General features: G+C 50.3%; 1 protein-coding gene across 5 annotated transcripts in view; it reads left to right on the forward strand.

Annotated features, from left to right (window-relative positions):
- DNM3 (dynamin 3) overlaps positions 1-23214 on the forward strand; it is a 546523-nt gene that overhangs the window by 512940 nt on the left and 10369 nt on the right. For all 5 annotated transcript variants that reach the window (XM_045084619.1, XM_045084617.1, XM_045084615.1 and 2 more), the window contains 2 exons: positions 5733-5959; positions 6649-6894. In XM_045084619.1, coding sequence (XP_044940554.1) covers positions 5733-5959; positions 6649-6894 — 473 coding nt within the window. The remainder of the gene's footprint in view (positions 1-5732; positions 5960-6648; positions 6895-23214) is intronic.

Genomic DNA, 23214 nt, shown 5'->3' on the forward strand with positions numbered 1-23214 from the left:
TGATGGTTATCGTTGTTTTGAAATGAACTTTCTGTATCTGTCAGAAAAAACTTCCACATGTCTCAGATGACCACGTTCCATGGAGTATCGTTTTGTCTGCTTTCTTTTACGAGACATGGACACGTAAAGATGCGACAATGACATGCACGTAGAAGTACCACCTGCTCCCCTAAAGGCCGCATGCTCAGGGCACCTTATTGGACAGAACGTCTGAGCCCCTCGTGTCTGCTCCAGGAGGGCCGCGTGGAGCACGAGGACCCGCCGCGCGGGAACCCCCAGCCCCGTGTCTTGCAAACATGTCGATGGCATGTTTGATGTTAAGATCTTCAAGGTGGAGAATTCATCGCAGAGTCACGAATGGAACAAGCGCGGCTCCTCGCTCGGAATCCCAGCCCGGAACCTGCTGCTCCAGCGACGGCTCTGGGCGGGCGCTGGTGTCCGGCACCCCCGAGCGCCTGGCACGGGGTCCTCGTCGGTCCTCAGTCGGTGGACAAGTCACCGTGGAAGGCCGCCCCGGGGCCTTTCCTCTTGGAAATGGGCCTGGCTGCCCCTGCCTTCTGAAAAAGAGTCTGTTTCAGCCAACTTTGGTAAAGTTCAGAATTTGGGGGGTAGTTTCCTTTGAAAGTTTACGTGAAACTTTCTGCCACGCAGGCCTCCATATGGAATTATTTAAGAAGTTTAAGGCCAGCAGTAAATGCCTCACTCAGACATACTGTAAGCCTTTGTCTGCCGAAGCGCCACAGCTGCTGGAGTGCTTAAGCTCGCGGGTAGCAGCGGCACAGAGGGACGGCACGTTTGTGGCCACAGAGACGGCACGTTTGTGACAGCCGGTCCCTTGGGCGTGCTGCCGTTGACGCGGCGGGGCTCTGTCCAGGACTTGCACGTTCACACCCGCCTCGCCCCCAGGGTGAGCACAGTCTGCAGCCCCCCCCCCATTGCCCCCACCCCAGAAGATTCTCTGTGCCAGATCGGGAGAGGGACCCCAGCTTTACTGTGCACGTCTGCAGGGCACAGCGGCTCAGGGGTCCATGGTGGCTCGCCCTGGACAGCCATCCCCGAGGCATGCATGCCTTCGCCCAGATTCTAAATGAAGGAACGGAGGCTCCAAGAGGTTACGTGACTCGCCCGGCGTCACACAGCCGGGGCTGGCAGAATCCAGAGGAAAACCCAGATCTTGTCATCCTGGGTCAGGTGGCGCATGGGGCACGGTGGGTGAGCGCAGCCCCCTCAGACTCGGGGCTGCTCTGCCCAGAGCACGGGCCTGTGTGTCTTCCCAGAAGGCTCATTTAGGCAAAGATTTAATTAGGGTTTGTTTGAATATGAGAAACAAGGTTTTAAATCTTAACTAGTAATTCAAACAAGTCCAGGTAATACAAAATAGAACGTAAAGTTTTTATGAAATTTCTAAGAATCCGATATGAAGCCCGGAGGCATTTCACACTTGGAGTGCGCCCTGCCGCTGGACCCCTCCACCCCCGGACCCCTGCACCCCTGGACCCCCGGAGCTCCACGTTGACTCTCCTTGGCCGGTGGTACTCTGCTGGAAAATTAGTAACATGTGCTCTAGTTTCAAAACTCACTGTAACTTTTATGTGTTTGAAGTCGAGGGTTATTTCAAATGTTCATTATTTGAGGGGAAAGTGTGGCTTAAATACCAGAGCACTGATTTCTTTCCTCGGGTCAAGAATTCAGCATCTGCTCAAGAAACAGATTGGGACCAGGATCCAGAAGCCTGCCACCCTCCCCCTTCCCCGCCCCTCGGCCTCCCCACGCCCGTCAGTCCCCAGCAAGGGAACCCCTTCTGGTTTCTTGCAGCACAGCTTGCGTCAGCTCCGACTGATCTTGAACTCCGCAGTCATATGGTGGGTGCTGTTTGATGTCTAACTTCTCTGGTTTGATATTAAGTGTGTGAGGCAAAGGACGTCACTTTTTCTAGAAGGGAAACATCACCGTCCTATAGCAGAAACAAGTCCCTGAGAAGTGGACAGGACGCAAGAGCAGACATGAAAGAATTGTGAATCTCAGAGAATCACAAGCTTCTAACCAAGCCCCTTTCCCAAACGAGGCCAATTTAAACTGCTCAGCCACATTTTTGTACACATGTGTTCATGTGAGTGCGAGCGAGCCCAGTGTTGCCCTCCAGTCTAGAAACAGCCACTTTAAGGCATCGGTCTCCTTAGTAACAGAATTGTGTGAAAACTTGAGGAATGTCCCTTCTCTTTGTGAAGGCTTTAAAATGGTCTTAATTATGAAGACAAAGAAGGCTTCAGATCCAGAAGCACTGCAGGTTGCTAGAGAAGAGTTAAAGTAAGGAAGAGAGGAAAACATGCGGAACGCTTTTAATGACCTCACATTCCTCTACACTGAGCAGCACGACATGGTGCGGTCATGCCTGTTTATCCAGCCTGTAGAGTCTGAGCTGGAATGAGGTTCTATGTATGAGAAGTTTTTCGTGAACCACACCAAGATGTGTAGGTTATAAGGTGTTATAATTAAAAGCATAAATATTATTTCAAGTCTCGCATCCAAGTATAATTCGTTTATGTCGTGTCCTGTGAGGTATATTCTAAACGCCATCACCTCCAAGGCCTCGACTGTTGGTCTTGCAGGATCCTTGATTTACGTATTTGCACCAGAAAGTCCCTGAAGTGCCTGGAAACTCCCTGACTCCCCCCCCCCCCCCCCCCCAAGGCGAGGTGAGAAGGAGAAGAGTCTGAATAAAACATTAACCCCCGCTCTGTATTGAACTGCTCTCCCGACGCCTGTACAACTGCGATGGCTTTCTATTTGTTCTTCTCCCTCGAAGCAGCTCAGGCCAGTTTCATCCCCGCGCTTTCGAAAGAACAGCTTCGGCTTGCAGAGGGCTAACGAGATGCTAGGCCTTGCGTGAAGCAATTTATAATCATTCTAGCACTCAATCCTCACAGCGGCTGGAGACAGCCGCTACTGCTGGTCCCATTTTACAGATCAGGAGCCTGAGACGGGAAGAGGTGGTTGCCCGCTCAAGAACGGTTAAGTGCGGGCGCTTGGACTCAGATGCAGAGCCGTCTGATGGCAGAGCGAGCGCCCTTGTCCACTGTGCCGTCCTGCCGCTTTCCCCCGCGCTGGTAGCGATCCTCCTATGAAGTCAGAACGTTGCCAAATCTTCGGGATGGTAGGCGAGTTCTAGTGTGTCGTGGGCTGATGTGCAAGAGTTGATTCAAGGCAGAACTTTAATCAGAATGCTGAAACAAGCCTTTATGATTATATTTCGTGCTTGGTTTGACAGTCGCTTCTTCATTCAGATCTGCTTTAAATCTATTCTTGGAGGGCCTTCTTTTAAAATTGTGTTTAATAGATTCTAAGTGATACTCCAGCTCAATGTAGAGCTTCAAGCTAGCTTAGCCCAACTGCTGTTCAGTGCCAGGAAAACTGTCTGGTTTGGAGTTTCGCGTTGCATCATCTATCTGCGTGCAGGCACACGCCCAGCGGTGGAGGATCTGCGCGAATGTCCCTGACTCCTTGGATACCTGCAAGTGTGTTTTAAAAGTGACTAAATCTAAAAAAAAAAGGGGGGGGGGAGTGCGGGGGAGGTGAAATAATCCTTAAGCCAAATTTACTGTCTTTGACTTTCCTTCCCGACTTGATTTTCTGGGCCCTGACTCACTGCCCTCCAGGCCTAAAGTGTCCTTGTTCCTTTTGCTCCTGCCTTTTCACATCAAAACCTCACCTGGTTTTCACATCAAAACCTCACCTGGCGCCCACCTGGGTTTCCTCTCCAGGGTAACTGGTCTGTGTGCCTCTTCTCTGTTCCGCTGCAGCCTCACCAGATGAAGGCCCCACCAACTCAGAAATGAGCTCAAGTGGTCTTCCATCAGATTTCTTTCTCTCTGCTACCACCCCTGCAAATTCTTTTCCAATCACAGACAGATTACTTTTCCTAAAACTCTCTTTTATCGTTTCACTTACTTCCTTAAAAGTCCATGGCTTCCCACTGCCAAGTGGCTGAAGTTCAAACAGTTTTCCTTGGCATTCGAGGCTTTCACATCTGGCCTCAGTTACCTGGCCAAACTTACCTTCCGCAGCTATCACACACAAACCTTCTACCCTACTAGACAATTGCCCAGATATGTCTTGTCTTCTAGATTACTTCCACATTTGAATCACTCTTGGTTTGCACAATGTGGAGAGAATACTTATTACACCACAGTGAAGCTGTGATTTAGCTGAATTTCCTGATCAGTAGAATTATTCACTTAGTGGGATACCTTTAACAAATAATAAAGCTATGTGTTTTCGAGTCTTGTCATCTCTTGGTTACATAGTTCACTACAACCCAGCCTCTCACAGCTGTGCTGCTGTCTGCCTGAATTTGTGACAATTAAATATGCTGGCCTTTGGTCTTTCTTAAAAAGAGCCAGTGGCTCTAGATAAGTATGAGTCTCATTTAACAGAGAAACTGAAATTCCAAGTTGGTTTATTTTTGTAGGCTAAGTTAACCAGCATTCTTGGAATACCACTCCACAGTCATGATGCTCAGACACAAGCATGTCTTTGCTGAGCGCTCAAAGTCGGGTAAGGAGGTAATGGAAGGAGCACTAGACCTTGAGCCCAAAGACTTGGGGTTCACCTTAATGCTATGTGACTTTGGGCAAGTTACTGAACAGTCTGAACTTCAGTTTCTTCCTCTGTAAAACCGGGATCGTAACAGATTGCATACGGACGTGGTGAGAATCCAGTCCGATAACTTGCGAATGTGCGTGGGACACACCGTCTTTCATTGATTCCCACGTTCACTTGTTCTGCCATGAAGATGCCTGTCACACTCTATGGCATCTTGGCATTCTGTCACAGTTTAATTCATGCTGTTTTCTCTTGTTTGGTGGCTCATAAAATGGTGCGGATTAAAATTCCTGGTATCTTCGATTTGATGAGATACAGTGGCTGGGACTTCCTCCCTCCGTGCTGTGCAGTGTGTGAATCCTCTCCCTCCTCATCCTGCTACAGACCGCCCCTCCCCGAAGACTCCTACACCTTGTTCCTACTTCCGTCTGTTTTCATGTATCTGTTAACTTTGGAAACTCCTGTGAGTCCTCATTACTGTTAAGTAGTTCCATTGTAAATGTCTAGAAAGTTGAGAGTATATCCCTCCTGTTTTGGGGGCGGTGTTGTAAATCAACTTGCATGATTATCTAAGTTTCTGTATTTAATAAAATTCACTTATGGGTGCTCATTCCACTTTTGAGTTGACCTTGAAACCCAGGATCTTAATAGTATTCCAGTGATTTTGGTAAAAGCGAGGTAAACAATTGGGAATACCAAGGGTTGGATAACTTGGCTATTACCTAGGTTTCTTTAAATCCTTGTTTTCTGCTGAAAATAGTGCTGCTTATGTGGAGGTACCTGCCCTCATCTCCGGGCCAAGCAGCCTCAGACAGCAATGAGGAAATGCCGGCGGAGCCAGCAGGCCCTGTGCTGGGGACGGCAGGGTTTAGTCCTCTTCCAGCTAATCAAGGTTTCTTTCCGTCCACGACCATGAGGCAGGGCAAGAGCGCTCCTGCGCTGGTGCCCAGGACGGGGAGGGAGGAAGTGAGAAGATAAGTGTAAACAGACGTGGACACCGCGTCCATCTTGTGTGTCACATACCTTTTCCCCGAGGGGACGCTGAGGACCTGGTCCGCAGGCCCCGAGCCGGTTGATGCCATCCGACCGCTCCCGTGTTCCCGTTCTTACTTTCTGTGGTGACCCGGCAGGTTAAAGATTTCATAAACTCCGAGCTCCTGGCCCAGCTGTACTCCTCCGAGGACCAGAACACGCTGATGGAGGAGTCCGCGGAGCAGGCTCAGCGCCGGGACGAGATGCTTCGCATGTACCAAGCGCTGAAGGAAGCCCTTGGGATCATCGGCGACATCAACACGGCCACCACGTTCACCCCCGCGCCGCCCCCCGTGGATGACTCCTGGATACAGCACTCCCGCAGGTAGGAAAACGCCCCGGCCCCCCGAGGCCTGCCGGGCTCGTCCAGTACCGTTTGCTGAGTGAGCTTCCCTAAGCCGCCCTGAGCCTGAGGAGTGCAGAGGAGAACAGGGGTTTGCGTCCGGGAGCGGAAGGGCAGGTCCGGCGGTCCCTTCGGAAACGAGCCCCACACGTCCTTCCCGTGGCCTGACGCGGGCCTCAGAACGGCGAGGCCCGCTCTATACTGAAACGAAGGGTCGAGTTCATGGGAGGCTCTAAAAGAGGAAGTCGTAGAACGTTGTACTGTAAGAGGCACCCACAAAATAAAAGTACATGCTGTGGAGCGTGTTCTGCAGCGGGAATAGCGCAGACAGCACAGCGGGCGGGACGCGCCCGAAACCACCACTGGCTGTCTCCACAGCGTGGAGCGTCGGGGGAGGGGAACTTCCTTCTCACCATTTACCCTCTATACCTTTTTGAAAGGTTTAAATGAAAAAAAATTCATTTCAGTAATCTCTAACCCACGCTGGGGCTCACACCCCCCGCCTGGAGGTGAGGAGCCCAGTCAGGCACGGCCCCCCTTACACTTTCCAACGTTCCTGACACGGACCCCAAGTGCCCCCCAAAAGGGAGGATTTGTGCGGAGCAGCCCGGAAGTCAGGCAACATCCGTCCGCGGACGCGCTGGACCGACACTGCCCTGCTCTGTCCGCAGGTCCCCCCCTCCGAGCCCCACCACCCAGAGGCGGCCGACGCCCGGCGCTCCGCTCGCCCGGCCTGCATCCGGCCGGGGGCCCGCGCCCGCCGTGCCCTCCCCCGGACCCCACTCGGGGGCGCCCCCGGTGCCCTTCAGGCCCGGCCCGCTGCCCCCCTTCCCCGGCAGCGGCGGCGGCGACTGGTTCGGGGGCGCCCCCCCGCAGGTGCCCTCCCGGCCCACGAGGGCCCCGCCCAGCGTCCCCAGGTGAGTGTCCTGCCGGCCGCCGCGTGGGGTCTCTCGGGGTCTCTCTCGAGCGAAACAGACGGAGCTTATCTGGGAAAGAAACCCGCAGAGACACCACCGCGTGCCTGTGCGGTTGTCGCCCGGGCGGCGCGTGTCGTGGGAAACCGCGGGGCCTGGGACACGATTAAAAACCGGGACGTGGTCCAGACCCTCCTGTGTCAACCGGCACAAAGTCAGCGGGGCCAGGGAGTGCGGAGTCTGCGCGGCCGCCCGCGTGACCCCGCGGAGCCGGGGCGGGTCAGCGCAGGCCACACCGCGGGTGGTGGGAGGCCTGGGCTGAGGTGTCGCCTGCGCGGGGGCCAGAGCCCCGCCTCGCCGCGGGGACGGCAGCCGTGCGCCCCTGCACCGCAGGCGCCACGCCCGCCGCCAGGTGGCCCGGCACGTGCGAGCCGGAAGCGGAAGCGGAAGCGGACTCGGGGCGGAGCGGGGCGGGACGCAGACCAGGGCGCAGACCGCGGCCGAAGCCGCCCGCGCCCTCCGACGTCCCCAGTCCGGGACGGACGATGCGCGCGTAGAGATTTGAGAATAGACGGATTTAGGAGGTTTTGTCTCCGCACCGGAAATTCTAAAAGGAAAGGAAACTAGCTGGTACAGAAATTTAAGTTTTTTAGAAAATCCCGCTCGGACGATCCGAGTATCGGGCTTACGAAGGAAAACCTCGCTGCGCTGGGACCACGGAGGACGAGGGACTCCCGCACTCGTGACCCTGCGTCCCCTCGCGCTGCCGCCGGGGCCTGCGCTCGGGGCTGTCGGGGCGCCGCAGGGAAGGGGCGTCTGAGACGGGCCCCGCAGGGCGGCGGCGGAGGGCGAGCAGGGCAGGAGGAGCGGGAGGCCCGGTTCGCCGCAGACGGACCTTGCCCGGCTCGTCCGACTCGGCGCGCGGGGCTCCCGCCTGGGACGGGACCGGACGGTGGCCCGTCGCCGGGGCCGGGCCCGACAGCCTCATGGCCCCGGGGCTGCTAGGGCTGTCGTCACTTCGGTCCTGACCAGACGGGTGTCTGTGCTCTCAGTTCGGAGTTTTTGTCCCTGGAAAGTGAGGTTCCGCTTGCAGATTACCTGAAGCGGACCTAGATGTCTAGGGGTGACGGTCAGAGCAAGGGCTGCTGCTCTGGTGCCCTCGGGGCACGCGAGGCGGCGGCCTGGGTGCTGTCCGGCCGCGGCCGCGTCCTGCTGCCACGACCCGGAAGGACGGGGATCGTGCATTTGACGGGGGAGGCCCAGAGGTGCAGACCGCTCGCCCGAGGCTGCCCAGCCGGACCCTAGTGGAGTGGGCTTCAGTCCCCCGCACCCAGACCACGTGCCCCGACCGCAGTCCCCGGCTCCTAAGCCTGGCCCTCCGCCAGCTCTGTCGTGGGGAGCCGGCCTCGCGCTGTAGTGCGCTTAGCAGCCGGGGCCTGTGGCCGCCGGAGCCAGTCACACCCCCAGTCGGGACGCCCGACGGTGTCCCGACGTCGCCAGTGCGGGGGCGGGGGGCGCGGGCTGAGCAACCTCCTTCCGCTTGGGAACCGCTGCGCCGCGACGCTGCGGAGAGCTTCCCTTCCACGAGAGAAAGAAACGTCGGTGTCGAGCCTCGGCGCCGCACGATCAGCTTGTCGCCTCGGGAAGCCTCGGGCTGGCTGGGACCGGGCCTGCCGTCGTGCCAGGAGGGTCTGGAGGCCACGCGGGAGGGCAGGAGAGTGGGCGGCCTGGGGTCCCGCCCAGGAGCCTTGAGATCCGCTCCTCCGTCTGTTTCGCTACGAGAAGGAACCCGAGGAACCTGGGGTGCTGCTCCCGGGAATGGACGTGCATGTCTTTGCTCGCTTGGCGGCTTCGCCTCTTGGTTTGGGTTAAGCTGGCTTGTCTGTACCCCCGGAGCCACCGCTGAATGCGAAGCTGGTTGGGTAAGCGGGACGGAGTCGCCCTTGGTATTTCCGAGCTCACGCTCGGAGGCGAGCGGGCAGCCCGGGAACCGGGGGCTCACCCTAGAGAAGCGCAACCGCCAGGCTTAAGGCGTCTGTGTTGGACACCGGTTACGTGATTCAGAATTTCGAGAATATTCTCCACTTGGAGCCAGACCTAACTTGCCGTGGCCTTGCAAAGAGTGTCAAATGTAAAACAGAAATGAGACTTCAGAGTACAAGAGGGAAGTTGGTTTTTGTGCTGAGCCTTCAAGTTTCAGTGCCAGTTCAGCGCGATGGGAGGGAAACCCCTCTGGGGGGCTGGGGGGCGTCACCTGAGAGAGACCGAGAGAGACGCTGTCAGGATCCTTATGCCTATTAAAGTTTAGCTTTAGATGAAGAATTCTGACCACATAAAGTCTGTTTTTAATAAAAGCCAGAGCAGGAATCCTACCAAATGCAAGCCAGAAATGGGGTTTAAGATTTCAAAAAAAAAAAAGAAAGAAAGAAAAAAAAAAAAAAAGAAAAAGCAAGAGAAGGAAGGAAAGAAAAAGAGAAGCAAAGATGGAAAAAGAAAAACGGAGGGAAGGTCTTGTTGAAACTTCACCTTGTCCTGTTTGTTTAAATATTCTCTTTTCCCCCTGTGATTTGCCTCCATTTTCTCTATTAAAAACTAAAAAAAAAGTCAAAATGCCATTATCCATCATCTCCAGGAAAACAACCCATAGCTTTCCGAGAAGGAAGTTTGATTTTTTTTTCCCCCATGTCTTTACTTTCTTAAGGGCCCTTTCTCCTCTTTTATCTGAAACCAGAAACTCGTAAGGTGACAGGACAGAACAAGCCCTGTCCCGCTGACTCCCTGTTGGGCTTTAATATTACAAAGGCAATAACTGAACTTTTAGAGGCAAAATATTCTGCTGTTTGGCATGTGCCTGTACATAATTTTCTTCCGGATAATTTGCGACTTCATTAGCAAATGATGATTTTGACATTTCGGAGCATGTATACCTTCCCTTTAACCCTATTCAGATACAATGAAAACACTTGCAACTGGACGGAAACCAGGAGCATTCTGGGTTTTTTTAAAAAAATGTAATTTTATTATTACATCTTTCCATTCCAATGTAAAGGAAGAGGAAGGAGAGGGGCGGGTGGAGTCACTTTTGGCCCAGCTTTTCTCAGCTGCTCAGGCCGTGGTGGTTTCTGCACATGGAGCCTTCCAGCGAGGGAGCTGGAAATGCTGACCACGACATGCCTGCTCTAATTGGTTCCACCTGAGCTGGGGAGCATCTCTATCCCGAAGAGTCTCCCCAATAGGAATGCTTCTGTCGTTAGCGCGTGGAGTGTACGCGAATCTGCTCGGGGAACATTTTCTGTTGCCAGAGTCTTTGGCTCGCCCCCTCCCCTCTCGCCCCACTCAGCTTCTCCGAAGGGCTAAGGCCGGCGTGAAGCCCCCCGCCGGCGTGAAGCCCCCCGCCGGCTGCGTTCCCGTCTGGCCAGCTGATCTTAAACAGATACCACCACCTCGCTGGGGGCCCCGGTCTCACTTGAAGATCCTAATCTTCATCAAATATTAACTTTAGGGCTGATGTAGCTATTTTCGGTTACAGCTTCTTAAAATTAGCTAATTGGGAATCACAGCCTTTGACATTAACAGAACAAATTAACTGAATCAGCGTGTGTTTTTCCTGGCAGCAGCCGATTCTGACATTATTTGACTCATTTGTCTTCTCCCCTTTCCTTGGACTAAGCTATTTTGCAACAGTCAGGAGGGGATAAGGGTGGAAGGGTCTCTATCCAACGAAACGCAGACTTCATTTACCTCATCACTCAGTCCTCTACTGTAAAAAAAAATACATACTGAAAACCTGAAGCACTTTTTTTAACCACCCTTGTCACCAAGTCTGACGGTGTCTTCTAAAAATGGCAAAACTGAATCACAGGCTGGGATTTGGCCTTTACTCCAGCCATGCACATGACAGAAACACAAGATGGAAACCAAGAAATGCTCCACGGAAAGCCTCTCTGGTGACCCCGTGGCGAAGCTTCCATCCCTCACGGCTCAGGCAGCCCGGAGCGTCCTGGAGACTCTCACAGGTTCCCACGGATGCCCGCCCCAGCCGTACACTGCCCCCGACGAGCCGTGGCACCGGGGAATCTCCTCGCAGCCCCGCGCTCCCAGCTGTTTCCTGCGGACCCGACGTGGCGAGAGGCTCAGACATCCCTCTGTGGGAAAGGTGGCTGGTGCACTCGGGGTCTCTTTAAGGAGGTAAAAGCCATTTGGTTCTCTTTACAGTGGGATCTTGTTTGAGATGTTTGCCCCGATACACTGCTGTGCTCTGTCATATTTTGTATGTTGCTCTAGTTGACAGTAACGCAGAATCCCTTTCACTGAGGGATAAGGTCTCCTTGTTTTGTTTTGTTTTTCAGCCAGTCCCCCAAATTTTGAGTAAGGACAAACCCACGATTCTTATAAGTGTGTCTTTGTGTCCCTCACATGAAGGGTCGGTGCCGTGAAGCATGAAGCTGCTGAGTCTTGAAGTCATGGGTTCAGGGTACACGGACAACTAAGCGACTTTTGTGACTAGCCTGTGTGTCTGATTCTCCTGAAATCATGTCCTGGAAACGTCCTGACTTACTCCCTCAAGAGCCCATTAAGCATGTGACTTCCTGTAGCAACTGAGTGTCATTTGGGCACATGATGAATGCATCTTGTGACTTCTGATTTCGGCCATGAGGTTTTTTTTTTTTTTTCCTTGCTGTCCTTCCCCTTTAAAAAACAAATTTGTGATTAGGTATTCTGATTTTTCAGGGAAACAGTTTTTATTTTTAGCAACTGATTTAAAAGTCAAGCAAAGTTTTTTTTTTCTTTTTCTTTTTTTTAAGTCTAAATGCCAAGAATGGAAACAACTTTGAGGTGTTCCGATTCTTAGCATTTTAGGCATTTCATGAGGCCGCTGTGTCACAACATTTGTTACTGAAATCCCAGATGTAATTAGTGATGTGTTGCAGGTTCAACATGAGTTGAGAATATGACGCTTCATATAATTTAATGAAAACAGAAATTTGACCATAGACTGTTCACTAGAGAAAATATTCAATTTAATTTAAGCCCCTGGTTAAATATCCCATCAAAATCATTCGAATTCCACAATGATTCTGGTTGTAACATAATATCTCACTGAGGTGAATGGATGGTTAATGACAAGGTTTTTCATTCTTGAGTCTTGGTTTCAGTCTGGTTTAAGTGAAGGTAAAATTAGTCTGGTGGTTTCCTCCTTGGGTCTAGAGAACTCGAGTCTACTTTACACAAACATCTTCATCCTGCCGCAGTTCACAGTGACTGGCGGTCTGTTCCAGGGAGGCCCAGGGACAGAACTGCGAGTGTTCTGGAGGTCACACTTGGGAGGTCACACTTCTGCACATGCGTCAAGGCAGACTTCAGATCGTCTTTCTGTTTTCAGTGTGTCCCTTATCTTCCTTTTCCAAATATCCGAGGCCGAAGGAGGATCAAAGGGAAAGGAACATAAGGAAGATCTAGAGGAGACAGGGTACGAGCATCAGAGCTGCAGACGGGCGGCGGGGCCCCAGGAACCCGAACAACACGCCTCTGTTAGCCCAGGGCTGGCTGGCACTGAGTTAACCAGATCCAACTGCCTCCATGTCCCGTGACAGACGCGAGCAAATAGCTCTGTCACTGTTCTCTCTGGGCTCTAAACTGCAAAGCTTCAGCCATTGCAGGGAAAGGCTCTCTGAGCTTCAGGATACCCAGCCCTGCCCCGGGTCTCACCCGACTGATGCAGGAAGACGGCCAAGGTGGGAGTCTGGCCCGAGAGCCACTGACCAGTGAGAAACACACAGATTCTTCTCCCTGTGGCCAGGCAGCAGCAAACTGTCACCAGTTGGAATCTGCTGAATGTTCCTATATACGAGTTGATGTCAGCTCAAAAGGGAAAAGACACCAAAAGAAAGGAAAAGCTAAGAGAATGGAAGCCCGCCCAGTGTAAGCAGACAGACACAGGCGAGCTAGTCCTCTCTCGCCACCGCCCCTTTGTCTCCTTCGCCATGAGAGGAGGCGGGTGTTACAGGGAAAGCTTCTCCGGCGGAGAGTTTCGTGCCGCAGGTTTTCCAGCAACTTCGGAGATCCGTAGCTCGGAGGAGCTGGGGCGCTTCCTTCCCTCTCGCTTATCAGCTCCTCTGAAAGATTAGAAGCGAAATTGAGCTTCCTGGGGTTGCTTCGGCAGATAAACAGCCAGGAAATTAGACATGAAATTGCAAATGCTGCATCTTTCACTCAGAACGTGCCCTCCGTGCTTCCCTCCAGCAGCACGAGGAAGGAGAGCAGGGTCGAGCTGGCAGCTCGTCATAACGTGATTGCTGCTTGAACACAGAATTTTTAAATGCCCAACACTGAAATCCATTAGCTTGCTTGAGCCAACATATTGTAACCATTGTCCGGGGGAGCCTCGCAACCTGAACACGTATTCACACCCTTTAGTTGCCAAATGAAGTCCATGTGGCTGACTTAATGCTGTTGCCAAAAGAGTATCACACTTCTGGTCTGGCCGGTATTTTTAAGTGCGGGGGAAGAGGCCTCGGTGCTGGCAGGGCCCTGGTTGGAGAGAATCCGCAGGTGTCCTGACGCCACATCACCTGCATTTGGGTGAGAGTTTAGGTCACTTGGCAGCTCTGCTCAAAACTAGAATTCCGACCTGGGGCAAAGTCTGAAACCACAAGGTACTCAGGAAGCCGCATCGTGGCATCATCCATTCTTTCCTTTTGGCTGCTTTTCAGGCATCAGAGCCACATGATAGGCAAAACCACAAATAGCAAGTGCTCTAATTTCTGGGATTATTTTTTTAATGATTCCCATACACACTAGGACATGTCCATTCCCGGGTTCCAGCCGAACTCATCAGCTCACGTGAACTGTAGAAAGAACACGTTCCCTCCGAGGATCAGGAAAAAATGGTCCATCAAAATGATAGATAGCAAAACTCCTTCTCTCCCCGCCCGTGGCAAGGCCGGGCCTTCTTGACCTCGGTCGCCCCGACACAAGGAGAGTCCCACATCTTCACACGGCTGACATTTCCCCCACTGGGATTAGCCTAAAAGCTGAAAAATAGGATGCCGTGTAAATACTGAAACCCAGTAAACGGGCAAGTTAATATGAAATTTAGACACAAGCTCCATCCCACGCCTGGTTTCCTTGTGGAAGGGCTGAGAAGTTGGTGGAGAGGGAGACGCATGAGCCTAGAGACAGACGCACAGACTAGATGCGCCACACGGGAGACCCCAGGCTTCTGTGGCAGTTTCAAGAACCCAGAGGAAGTGAGAGGTATGAGAAGGCCTCGGTGGTTTTGCCAGTGATCTGGGAAATGATTTTATTTTACAATCAAATACACCAGTTGTCTCCACCATGTACATATTACCTGTTTTTAGTTTCTGATTTCTGCGAGGCAGCAGGATCTACGTTTATCTTGGTCCATCTATATCACATTGACCCAGAATGAGACCTCTTAGGAGGGTAGATGAGAAAGGTGTTTTGCAGCTCAGAAAGTCTAAAATGAAATGATTTCACCGTGAAGCTGATGTTTATATGTGATATATTCTGTACATGTGGATTTTTTTAAGTTTATATTAGGATTTTTCTTGAGGCCAGTTTTAAGAGTGAATGAAATTTTTCCCTCGAATAATTCTGCCCTCAGTATCACACTCAAGGGACTTTGCCACAAAGTCTACACCCGGCTCCACCTTGCGACCACCATCCAGGGAGGAAAAGCTATAAAACCTGAGGAAAATGTCTACTTACTTTTAAAACAACTAGAATTTCTTTTTGCTTCTTCGTAGTGTTGGAAAATATTTTAATAACTAAAATAATAAAACTTCATGTGAGGCAAAATCTACCTTAATTATTGCCTCTTGGGGTGGAAAATTAAGGAAACATTAGTGAATGTGTTAACTAGAGAAACCACTGCAGTAATTTCCCTCCACATATCTGGGTCTAGAGTCAAAATAAAATCCATGCAACACATATTATTTGAAAGAAAGCAAACTTGTCAGTTCAGCTCGACAATAGTAGTATTGGCAGACGCAAGACTGAAGTTAATGGACCACAGAAGCCCCGTGACTCATCAGCGGACTGTGACTGAGTTACTTAAATGCCCTATAGTTCAGTTTAGGAATCGGTAATGAGGGATGCTGATGTGACGGCTTGATTTGCTTTAATATTTCAAACACTAAATTATCTCATTACCATCTTAGGACGTGAAAATTAAATAAGTATATTGAAAACTCATTTTAAAGCACAGTAGCTTTGACTGGACGTGTTGTAGTAGTGTCTTTCCCTGTGCTTAAAACGTTGCTGTATGACTGGCTACGTCGTACAGATTTCCTTCTTTTATACTATGCTCGACCCTCCCACCCAGGACCTCTTCCCCAGATGTAGCCATTCGACCTCTGTTGTGCATTCCCAGCTCTCGAGGTGACAGCATAACACAACGGGGCACTCGTGCCAACAGCCTTTGTTATGGTCTTCCAAAGCCCCCTTCCCTGTTGAGCAAGAAGAAAATATCCTCGAGGGTCACAACGAGTCTTTGCGACTTATAAATACTCTCATAATCTCCACAGGCTGCTCAGCTTTCAGTGCAAATGTTATGATTTTGATCATTAACATTTGCTTTTCTATTCTTTTTCCTGTGGATTTCATGCTACTTCTTCAATGTGCATTCTGGGATATAAAAATATGTGGCCAGAATAATGAAGGTAGCCCTGACCCTGTCTCCAGTTCAGAGAGCAAGATTCAATCAGAAAAGCAAGGTTTGAGAACGTGTCTCTGCTGCATTCGCCTGGCACTCGTTTTCGACCCTAGTCCTGATTGCCCTTGTCTCCCAGCGGGGCCCTCCGTCCGGTCATCCAGGGGGGTCTTCCCATAGTTACTTGTGTCGGACACCGGGCTCCTTGCTGTGTCTGGCAGGCCAGCAGGGAAATAATCAGAAGAAAATGTTCTGCTTCTTGGGCCTCATCCACGTACAACATTATCCAAAACAGTCTTCTGTGAGTGAGAACAGGGGGGCTTTAAAACCCCTTGGTCTAGCATTCCGTAGGCGTGTGGAGGAACAAACCTTTCTGATCCCTTCTAAGATCATGGAAATATAAGTGATGCAAATATAAATTTGTCCCTTCAATGATGTTTACGGACAGACGTATGTAGAAATGTGAGCCTTTCACTGGTAAACATTTTGGCTTGACTTCCCCCAAGCAAGCTGTCTTCTCAAGCACAGTCCCCGTGGTCATTACAGCAGTTTTCCTAAGAGCGTAGTTTGTGAACTATTTCTCCAGGATGATGGCAGTTTTTGTAAGACAGATGCCTAAAAGACATATGGTTTTCATAGATTTTTCCGTCTAGACTAGCTTTATTTAGTGACTTTTGGTCTGAATTGGTCTAGTTAAAGTTTCTGTAGAAGCTTGTATAAAAATTTAAAATGTGGGCATACCATTAAGGTGTAAAACAAAAAGTTTGACTTCTCATTGGCAAAAGATTAAAGGGGATTGGTTGAAAGTTTCCTTCAGGTTAAGTAATTCTGACCATCTCATATGCCCACTCCCACAACACTGTCCAGAATGGAAAGGCTCACCCCCCAAATCCCATAACTGTTGGATTCATCTACTTCTCAGTGTTCCTGAGTGAATTCTTTGTGCTCCAGTTGGGGGTGTGTGTGTGTATGTGTGTGCACGTGTGTGTGTTAGAAAGCTGTAATTCCTTCTGCAGACTCTTTACATGGCCCAGGGGACATACGATTCCTTGCCCTTTTAGCACCAATTTTTACGAATGCAGCATTTCCCTCATTTTAGAAGCCCATCAAGCCACCGAGTGAGGGCGATGGAACACTGGGGAGCGTTTGCAGTGCCGTCCACCACGGATAAAAATTCCATTTTTAAATGCAGTGTTTGAGCAAGTGTCGAAGTCTAGTGTAGAAACAGTAGGACCCTTTGAGAGGAAGAGACTTACTTCTAGACTTGCCTAGAAATCGGCCTTTTGCTCCCTCTTTGGTGTTAGCAGGCACCGCAGAGCCAGTCCCAGCTTAGCTGTGTGAGGACGAGGAGGCTCGTGCAGGGGGACATGCTGGCCCTTCGCTGGCCCTTCAGCCCCGGCAGCTCATCCCCGGCTGCGCGCGGAGCCTTTACTGGGACGCGGTCACGTGTTTGGTCACAGCCACAGCCGCTTGCGAGGCACAACCACTGCTCTGTTTGCCTCTGAGTTCAACGGTTGTGATTTTAAAAATTTGAGCTCTAAGGCAGGTTAGAGCTCCTCCTGCTGGATTTTTTCTTTTTTAATCCCTGGGGTTGTAATTAGTAACTGCTAGCTCTTTGTCTCCACTTCTGCCCCTTGGACAGACAGAAGTGACCAGAAAAGTATCCCATGGGACATTTAAAAATGGGCCTTTGAACTGACCAGGTGTCACGGTCAGGTGATATGAAACGTCGGTGCAACATAAATCTTCTCTGAGTCTTCAAATTCCTCGTGCTCTGTCGCTGTCACTAAAATAAAAGGACTTAGAAAGTGAACTTCTCCATCAATTTTTCTAGTTCCCTGTTTGCCCTGTCTGAGGGGAGGCCCCCGGCCGGATCCTCCTGCCTGCCAGGCCCCTGCTCTCTAACAGAGGGGGGCACAAAGTCTTTTGTCTTTCTAAGCCAGAAATGAATGTGACAGTTCTCCACAGAGATTCAAAGTGTTGCCTTCTTCCTCCCCAGCCTGGCTGCTTCTCTCCTTCTCGCGGACTTGAGATGACAACAGAATGTGCATCTCAGAAGGAGACGTTTGCCTCTCCCAGGCGCTGGCTCTTAGCACCTCCTTCCCGAGCTCTCCTCCTTCCCCCAAATGGCGGCCCTGGCCAACCCCTGCCCCGGTGCCTGGGGTGGGAATGAGGAGAGGGGCAGGCAGCGGAGGACGGAAGACGACGAAGAGGCTTAGAAATAGTTGTGCCCCAGCAACGCCAGTGGGACTAGGTCTCTGCATCATGTAAGTTCTTGGAGATCTCTCTGGGGGGTGCTCAAAAGAGAGAGGGAGAGAGAGCAGGGAGGGAGGAAGGGAGAGAAATGGGGGGTCACGGGAAGGGACCCTGCCAAAGTCACTCAGGGGCCACGTGCACCTAGAGCTCTTTGCAAGCCACGTCCTTTCTCGCTCTCCGGTTTTCTCCCCTCGTATTTCTCTTCACCCTCTGCTGCTGTGCCGGGCCTTCCGACTTTCCCTTCAGCCCGCGCATCTGTTGGTGGTGATCGGTAGTACGGAGGCTACAGCCTTTTTAAAAATCTCAAAAGCAGTGCTTTTTAGGAATCCTATTTTAACTTAACTCCAAAGCCTGTAAGTTACCCGTGTTATGCATCAGGACTCAGAGCAAAACAGACCACTGTGACACGTGCGATACAGAACCAGACGAGGCTCGTTTCTCAAAGGGACAGGACTTTCTCTAGCTTGCTCTCCTTCACACGTACTAGTCCCCGTTTCTGGACTGCCAGTCCCCTCAACTTGTCGTATATTCTAGAAGTCCTTGTAACCCTCCCAAGTCCTCCTAACCCTTCCCCCGACCCAGGCTAAGACTCCAGGGGCCCCCGAAGCTGAGACACCGTCCCGTACACCATCTTCCGCGCTGTCGGCACGGTTTACTGGTCTCTTTCCCCATCGCCAGTAGAAGCTCCTGGGCAGGGATCAGGTCTCTGTACATCGGACTCTTAATCCCGTGCGTAGCACGTGAACAGGGCTTATTGAGGGAATGAAATAATACAAAATGAGTTGATGTGCAGTGCTTAATCAAAATTTATTTTGGAATTAGCCCAATATTTAGTGTATTTGGAGAAACAATCTAAACACAGACACTTTCTCGTTTTGGTCTACTGAGAAGCTTGCGTGGCTGAATGCTACTGTAAAATTCTTTTTTACAAATCACCAACTGAGCAGAGTTAATGTGGGCAAGCCCTCCTTCAGGCTGCCTTGTAGCTGCAGCCACAGAAATGGGCACATCTGTCCCATCCCTCGGGGTGAAATCCAAGTCCGGTATTTAAGATTACGTAAAGAAAATGTGGCGAGGGGGATTATGTTACCATTCCGCTCAGGGACTAATTCGTACAGGATATTAGATGTTTGTTTCAGCGAACAACAGTTGGGGACCATTTTCCCCTTCTGTTCTGACTTCAGAGTCTATCAACTGGTTCATACTTTCCCGGTGACATACGTTATAAAATCACGGGTTCGTTTTCACAGGGGAAAGAAACGCTGGCTCTAGTATCTAGAGCCAGCACGAATTGTACTAGAGAATGGACGAGAGTCACTTAAAGGACTCCAAGTTCTGTGTTCTTTCCAGCATCTACTGTAAACTGTTCTTGGACAGTATTGGCTCCTTTTGTTACTAAAGCTGAAAAGGCCAAAAATATGCTGGAGGGCAGCCTATAGTAGTTTTAATAATAAATTACGAACTATTATCTTCCATGTGGACAATGTCCTGACCGCTGTAGCGTTTTTTAAAACTTGGCCTCATAGCTTGTAGATAAGTAAAATCGGTCTCGTTAATAAAGGCTCAGAAGCAGCAGCTGGGCACAAGCTCGACTGTGTTCAGAAGGCTGGGTCCGCACGGCTGCCAGCGCGGGCACCTGCGACGGACAGGCCCGGTGTCCGTCAGCGGCCCTTCCCTTTCACTCGGAGGTGTGCCCCTGACCTGTGCTTGGGCGTCTGCCTTCTTGCACACCGAGCCAGGGGCGGGGTGTGGGGGGAGGGGGGCACAGTGCCCCCTGCAGGTGCCATGACGTTACAAGCAGGAGGAGGAATAATCTGGGTTCACAGGAAGTTTATGTCACTCGGATGATAAACTACACCTACATGCCTTAGTAATTCAAGAGGATGGGGAGAAACAAGGTATTCCAGTTCCCGAGAGGGACGTACGCTGGGCAGCCCCCCAGCCCAGCTCAGCAATGCCGCCGGCGACCCTCTTGCCCGGGGCTGCTTTAAAAACAAGACCAGCACAGCCCACGGCGCAGATGCTCTGCGTGATTTGAGAAAACTCAGAAGCAGTTTTTGTTTTAGTTCTATTTTCTGTTTTTCTAAGAAATTCGCCAGCTGTAACCTTACTTCCTGTGCTTTGGTACACAAAACCCTTCTTTAAGAGAAAAATTTTATTTTTACCGGTTTCATCAATAAGATAAACAAGTTGGGCCAGTTGCTATCAGACCCTTGTGGCCTCTAGAAACCTGGCATGCAGGACTCTCCCATCATCCTACATGTAATTACATGCAACATGTAATTATGCATAAATTGAATTTTTGAGACAGATGTATTTTAAAGCCTGGATTATATTTAATAAGTAGAACTTGCAGTTCAAGAGAAGCCTATTGAATATCCTTTTTTGTGCAAAACTACCCTGGTAGGCAGATATCATTCCTCTAGAATCATTCTATCTTTTTGGAGGATTTTCTTTTCTTTTTTGTGGGTGTGGGAGGGAGGGGTTTACCTAGCTGATTAGATTGGACTTCAGTCATACCGTCTCCAGAGATGAGAATTTGGAATCGTGTGTATAGATGCTTCCTTTCTACACTTAACTGCCATTTTCAGAAGCAAGTACAAGCTTCCCTAAGCAAGTAGTTATTTTTCTGGTGATGATTAACAAGAATATTACAGTATCTTGGTCTTTACGAAATAAACCTAAAACTGATCTGACTCATGCTTAAGTCTAATTCCCAAACGTATCAAAGTACTTCTACAACCGTTTCTTCCTTCTTCTTGAGACTTTTTTTCCAGTACTTCCTCTTCCTGCTCGTACTGTATCTGGCAAGTGAATGGAGCTGCTAATAAAGCAAGATGAGAATCACTTATTATGCCTTAGAACAATGGTTTTCAAAGCTTGGTCCCAGGACCCGCAGCATCAGCAGTGTCTGGGAACTTGCTAGAAGTGTCTCACCCTATTAGAAACTCCGTGTGGTGCCCGGCAATCTGAGTTTTAACAAGCCCGGCAGGGAATTCTGTTGCACAATCCAATGTGAGAACCGCTGCCTCGAGCACGCTACTGTAACTGTCCAACAGAAAGAGTCCTGGACCGGGAGTCAGGAAATTTCGGTGTCAACAGGGAAAAGTAGGGAGACTGCGGACTGCGCTACACAGACCCAGTGTGGCTCACACGTTTACCAGGCTCATAAGTCCCGCCTCCCACCCTGACAAGGAATAAGGGCAGAGAGAGGCGGAAAGAGCAAGCAAGCCCTTTCAACAGGGCCGTGCTGCCTGGCAGCCAGGGACTAGAGCGATGGTCGTTCCCACCACCTCCCGCCCGGCTGGTGCACCCCACAAGCCACTGGCCCTACAGAATTCTCTTGTGTGTTCTCTCTCTATATATATATACACACATATATATTCTCAACCCCTAAGATTGGCCTCACACCATGAATACTCAGAACCAGCTCACCCAAAGCGTTCTAGAACAGATGAAATTTTAGTTCTTCCGTTCTTCGAAGAGAATTGAAAGACGGAGGCAAGTAAGGCGCTCCCCGCTCTTATCAGGAAAGTCCATTTCTCGCCTTCAACGCCACCCACCCCGGGTGAGCTTTGGATTCTCGCAAAAATTGTCATTATCCAGAACACGATGAGAGCCCCGTCCTGCAGCGACGCGTGCACCGGCTCCCCCTTCGCTTTGGAAGCAGAAACGCGGCTCTGCCACTGTCGCTGCGCACTGCCCCGCACACTGCCCCGCGCCACACTGGGTTTCAGGAAACACTGAGTGATGCGAGACGCTCCGTTTCACCGGAACGGGTTCCTTCGTGCAGCCCATCCCTAAACGAAGCAACTGAGGAAAATTTGGTACCAAACAAATAACTTTGCTTTGCCCAAAACAAACTGTCTTATGATGTGAATGTCTTTGGAAACTCTTCGAATGGTCAGGAACTAGACCAATGAAATGAACGCCAACAGGAAACTAAATGTGCTCCTTGTGTCGAGGCTGGCAAACAGCACCGCTTGTTAAGAAAATGACACCGAACAACTTAATGCTCTTCCTGAAGTGCTTTCTAGTAGCATTTTATTGTCTTAAAAATGAAGTGATGCTCATTTTTTCCAAAAGGGGTGGTATCTTTCAGGATTTTTAATGACTGAGTACATGTATGGGTTACTTTAACCTGAAACTGGGCATATTTTAAAGATGTCGTAATAGTTAGAACGTAATGTCAAGATCAGTGAGTGCCACAAGCGCTTAGCAGTTGCTTCTGCTTCTAGGAGTAACTTTATTCAGTTGTCCGTGTTCGGTTGTTCCGTGGCCGAACGATAAGCACCCCCGGCAAGAACAGGACAATGAGTAAGACACAGCCCATTCCTCATCAGTGGAGATAACCCTATAACCCTAACTAGGGTTCAGCGTGATGCCTGTAACAGACATGCTGAGATGCTTCCGAAGCAGCCGCGTCAAGATGAGGGAAGGGAAGACTTCACTAGTGTGAGTCTTAAAGGAGGGAGAGCACTTCTCACGGATGAACGAAACAGCACAGAGCACCTGACTGCACGTAGGAGACAGGTTCAGTGGGCGTGACCTCCGGCTTCTAGAAACTTCACAGCAAAGGAGAAGATGATGCAGGTGCAAGACTCAGGACATAAGCTAAATAAATGTGGCCACGTTCAATGAAGATGAGCCGGAGCTAGCGGAAGGACAGGGCTGCTGCACGGTCACAAGTAAAATGAACTCGGGAGGATCCTTCCCGGTAGGAAACAGCCAAAACAGTTCAGGTAGTCACAGCAGCCAGCAGACTTGCTCCAAAAAGAGGACTTCTTTGTCTTTTCAAATTTAATGACCGGTATTGATAGCTTAGTTTGGTTACTCTGCCGCTGAAGTATGTCAGTCACTTAAAGTCACTTAGACTTTCTTAAAGTGCCCATCTAGTACCGAGCGTAGCAGAAGGGGTTAAATTGGAATTTAACCCCCACCCCCAGGAAACCTTTCCTCTAAAGCCTCTTGGATATCTTTCAGGTGCGGGGCCAAAAGGAACTCTAATATCTATGAGTTTGTACCTAAGTGGCCCATACTTGTACCATTAATCAACAAGACCTCTTTCTCATTGATTTTTCCTTGACTGTCTAGTTTTTGTGGCGTTGGGATTTTTTTTAACATTTTGTAATTGTTTTCTTTAATTTTTCTATCTTCATTTCTCCATACCTGAGAAGGGACATTTGATTTAATCATGTTAGTGTTTACGGTACAGAAAAAAATTCCCCAACATGATTGTACTTCCAAAAGGGATTGTTCTGAGACAGTCACTGGGAGAGTTTTTTCAAAAAGGAAGGTTGTTATGATTTGTACAACTTGTTGAATTTGGTTGGTTATAAAAATTACTCCCCAAGGAACTACCTATGAAAGCAGATCCACACACACACACACAC

The sequence above is a fragment of the Mustela putorius genome, unplaced genomic scaffold (assembly GCF_011764305.1).
Source record: "Mustela putorius furo isolate JIRA1106 unplaced genomic scaffold, ASM1176430v1.1 tig00000785_pilon_pilon_pilon, whole genome shotgun sequence".
NCBI classification, from domain to species: Eukaryota; Metazoa; Chordata; class Mammalia; order Carnivora; family Mustelidae; genus Mustela; species Mustela putorius.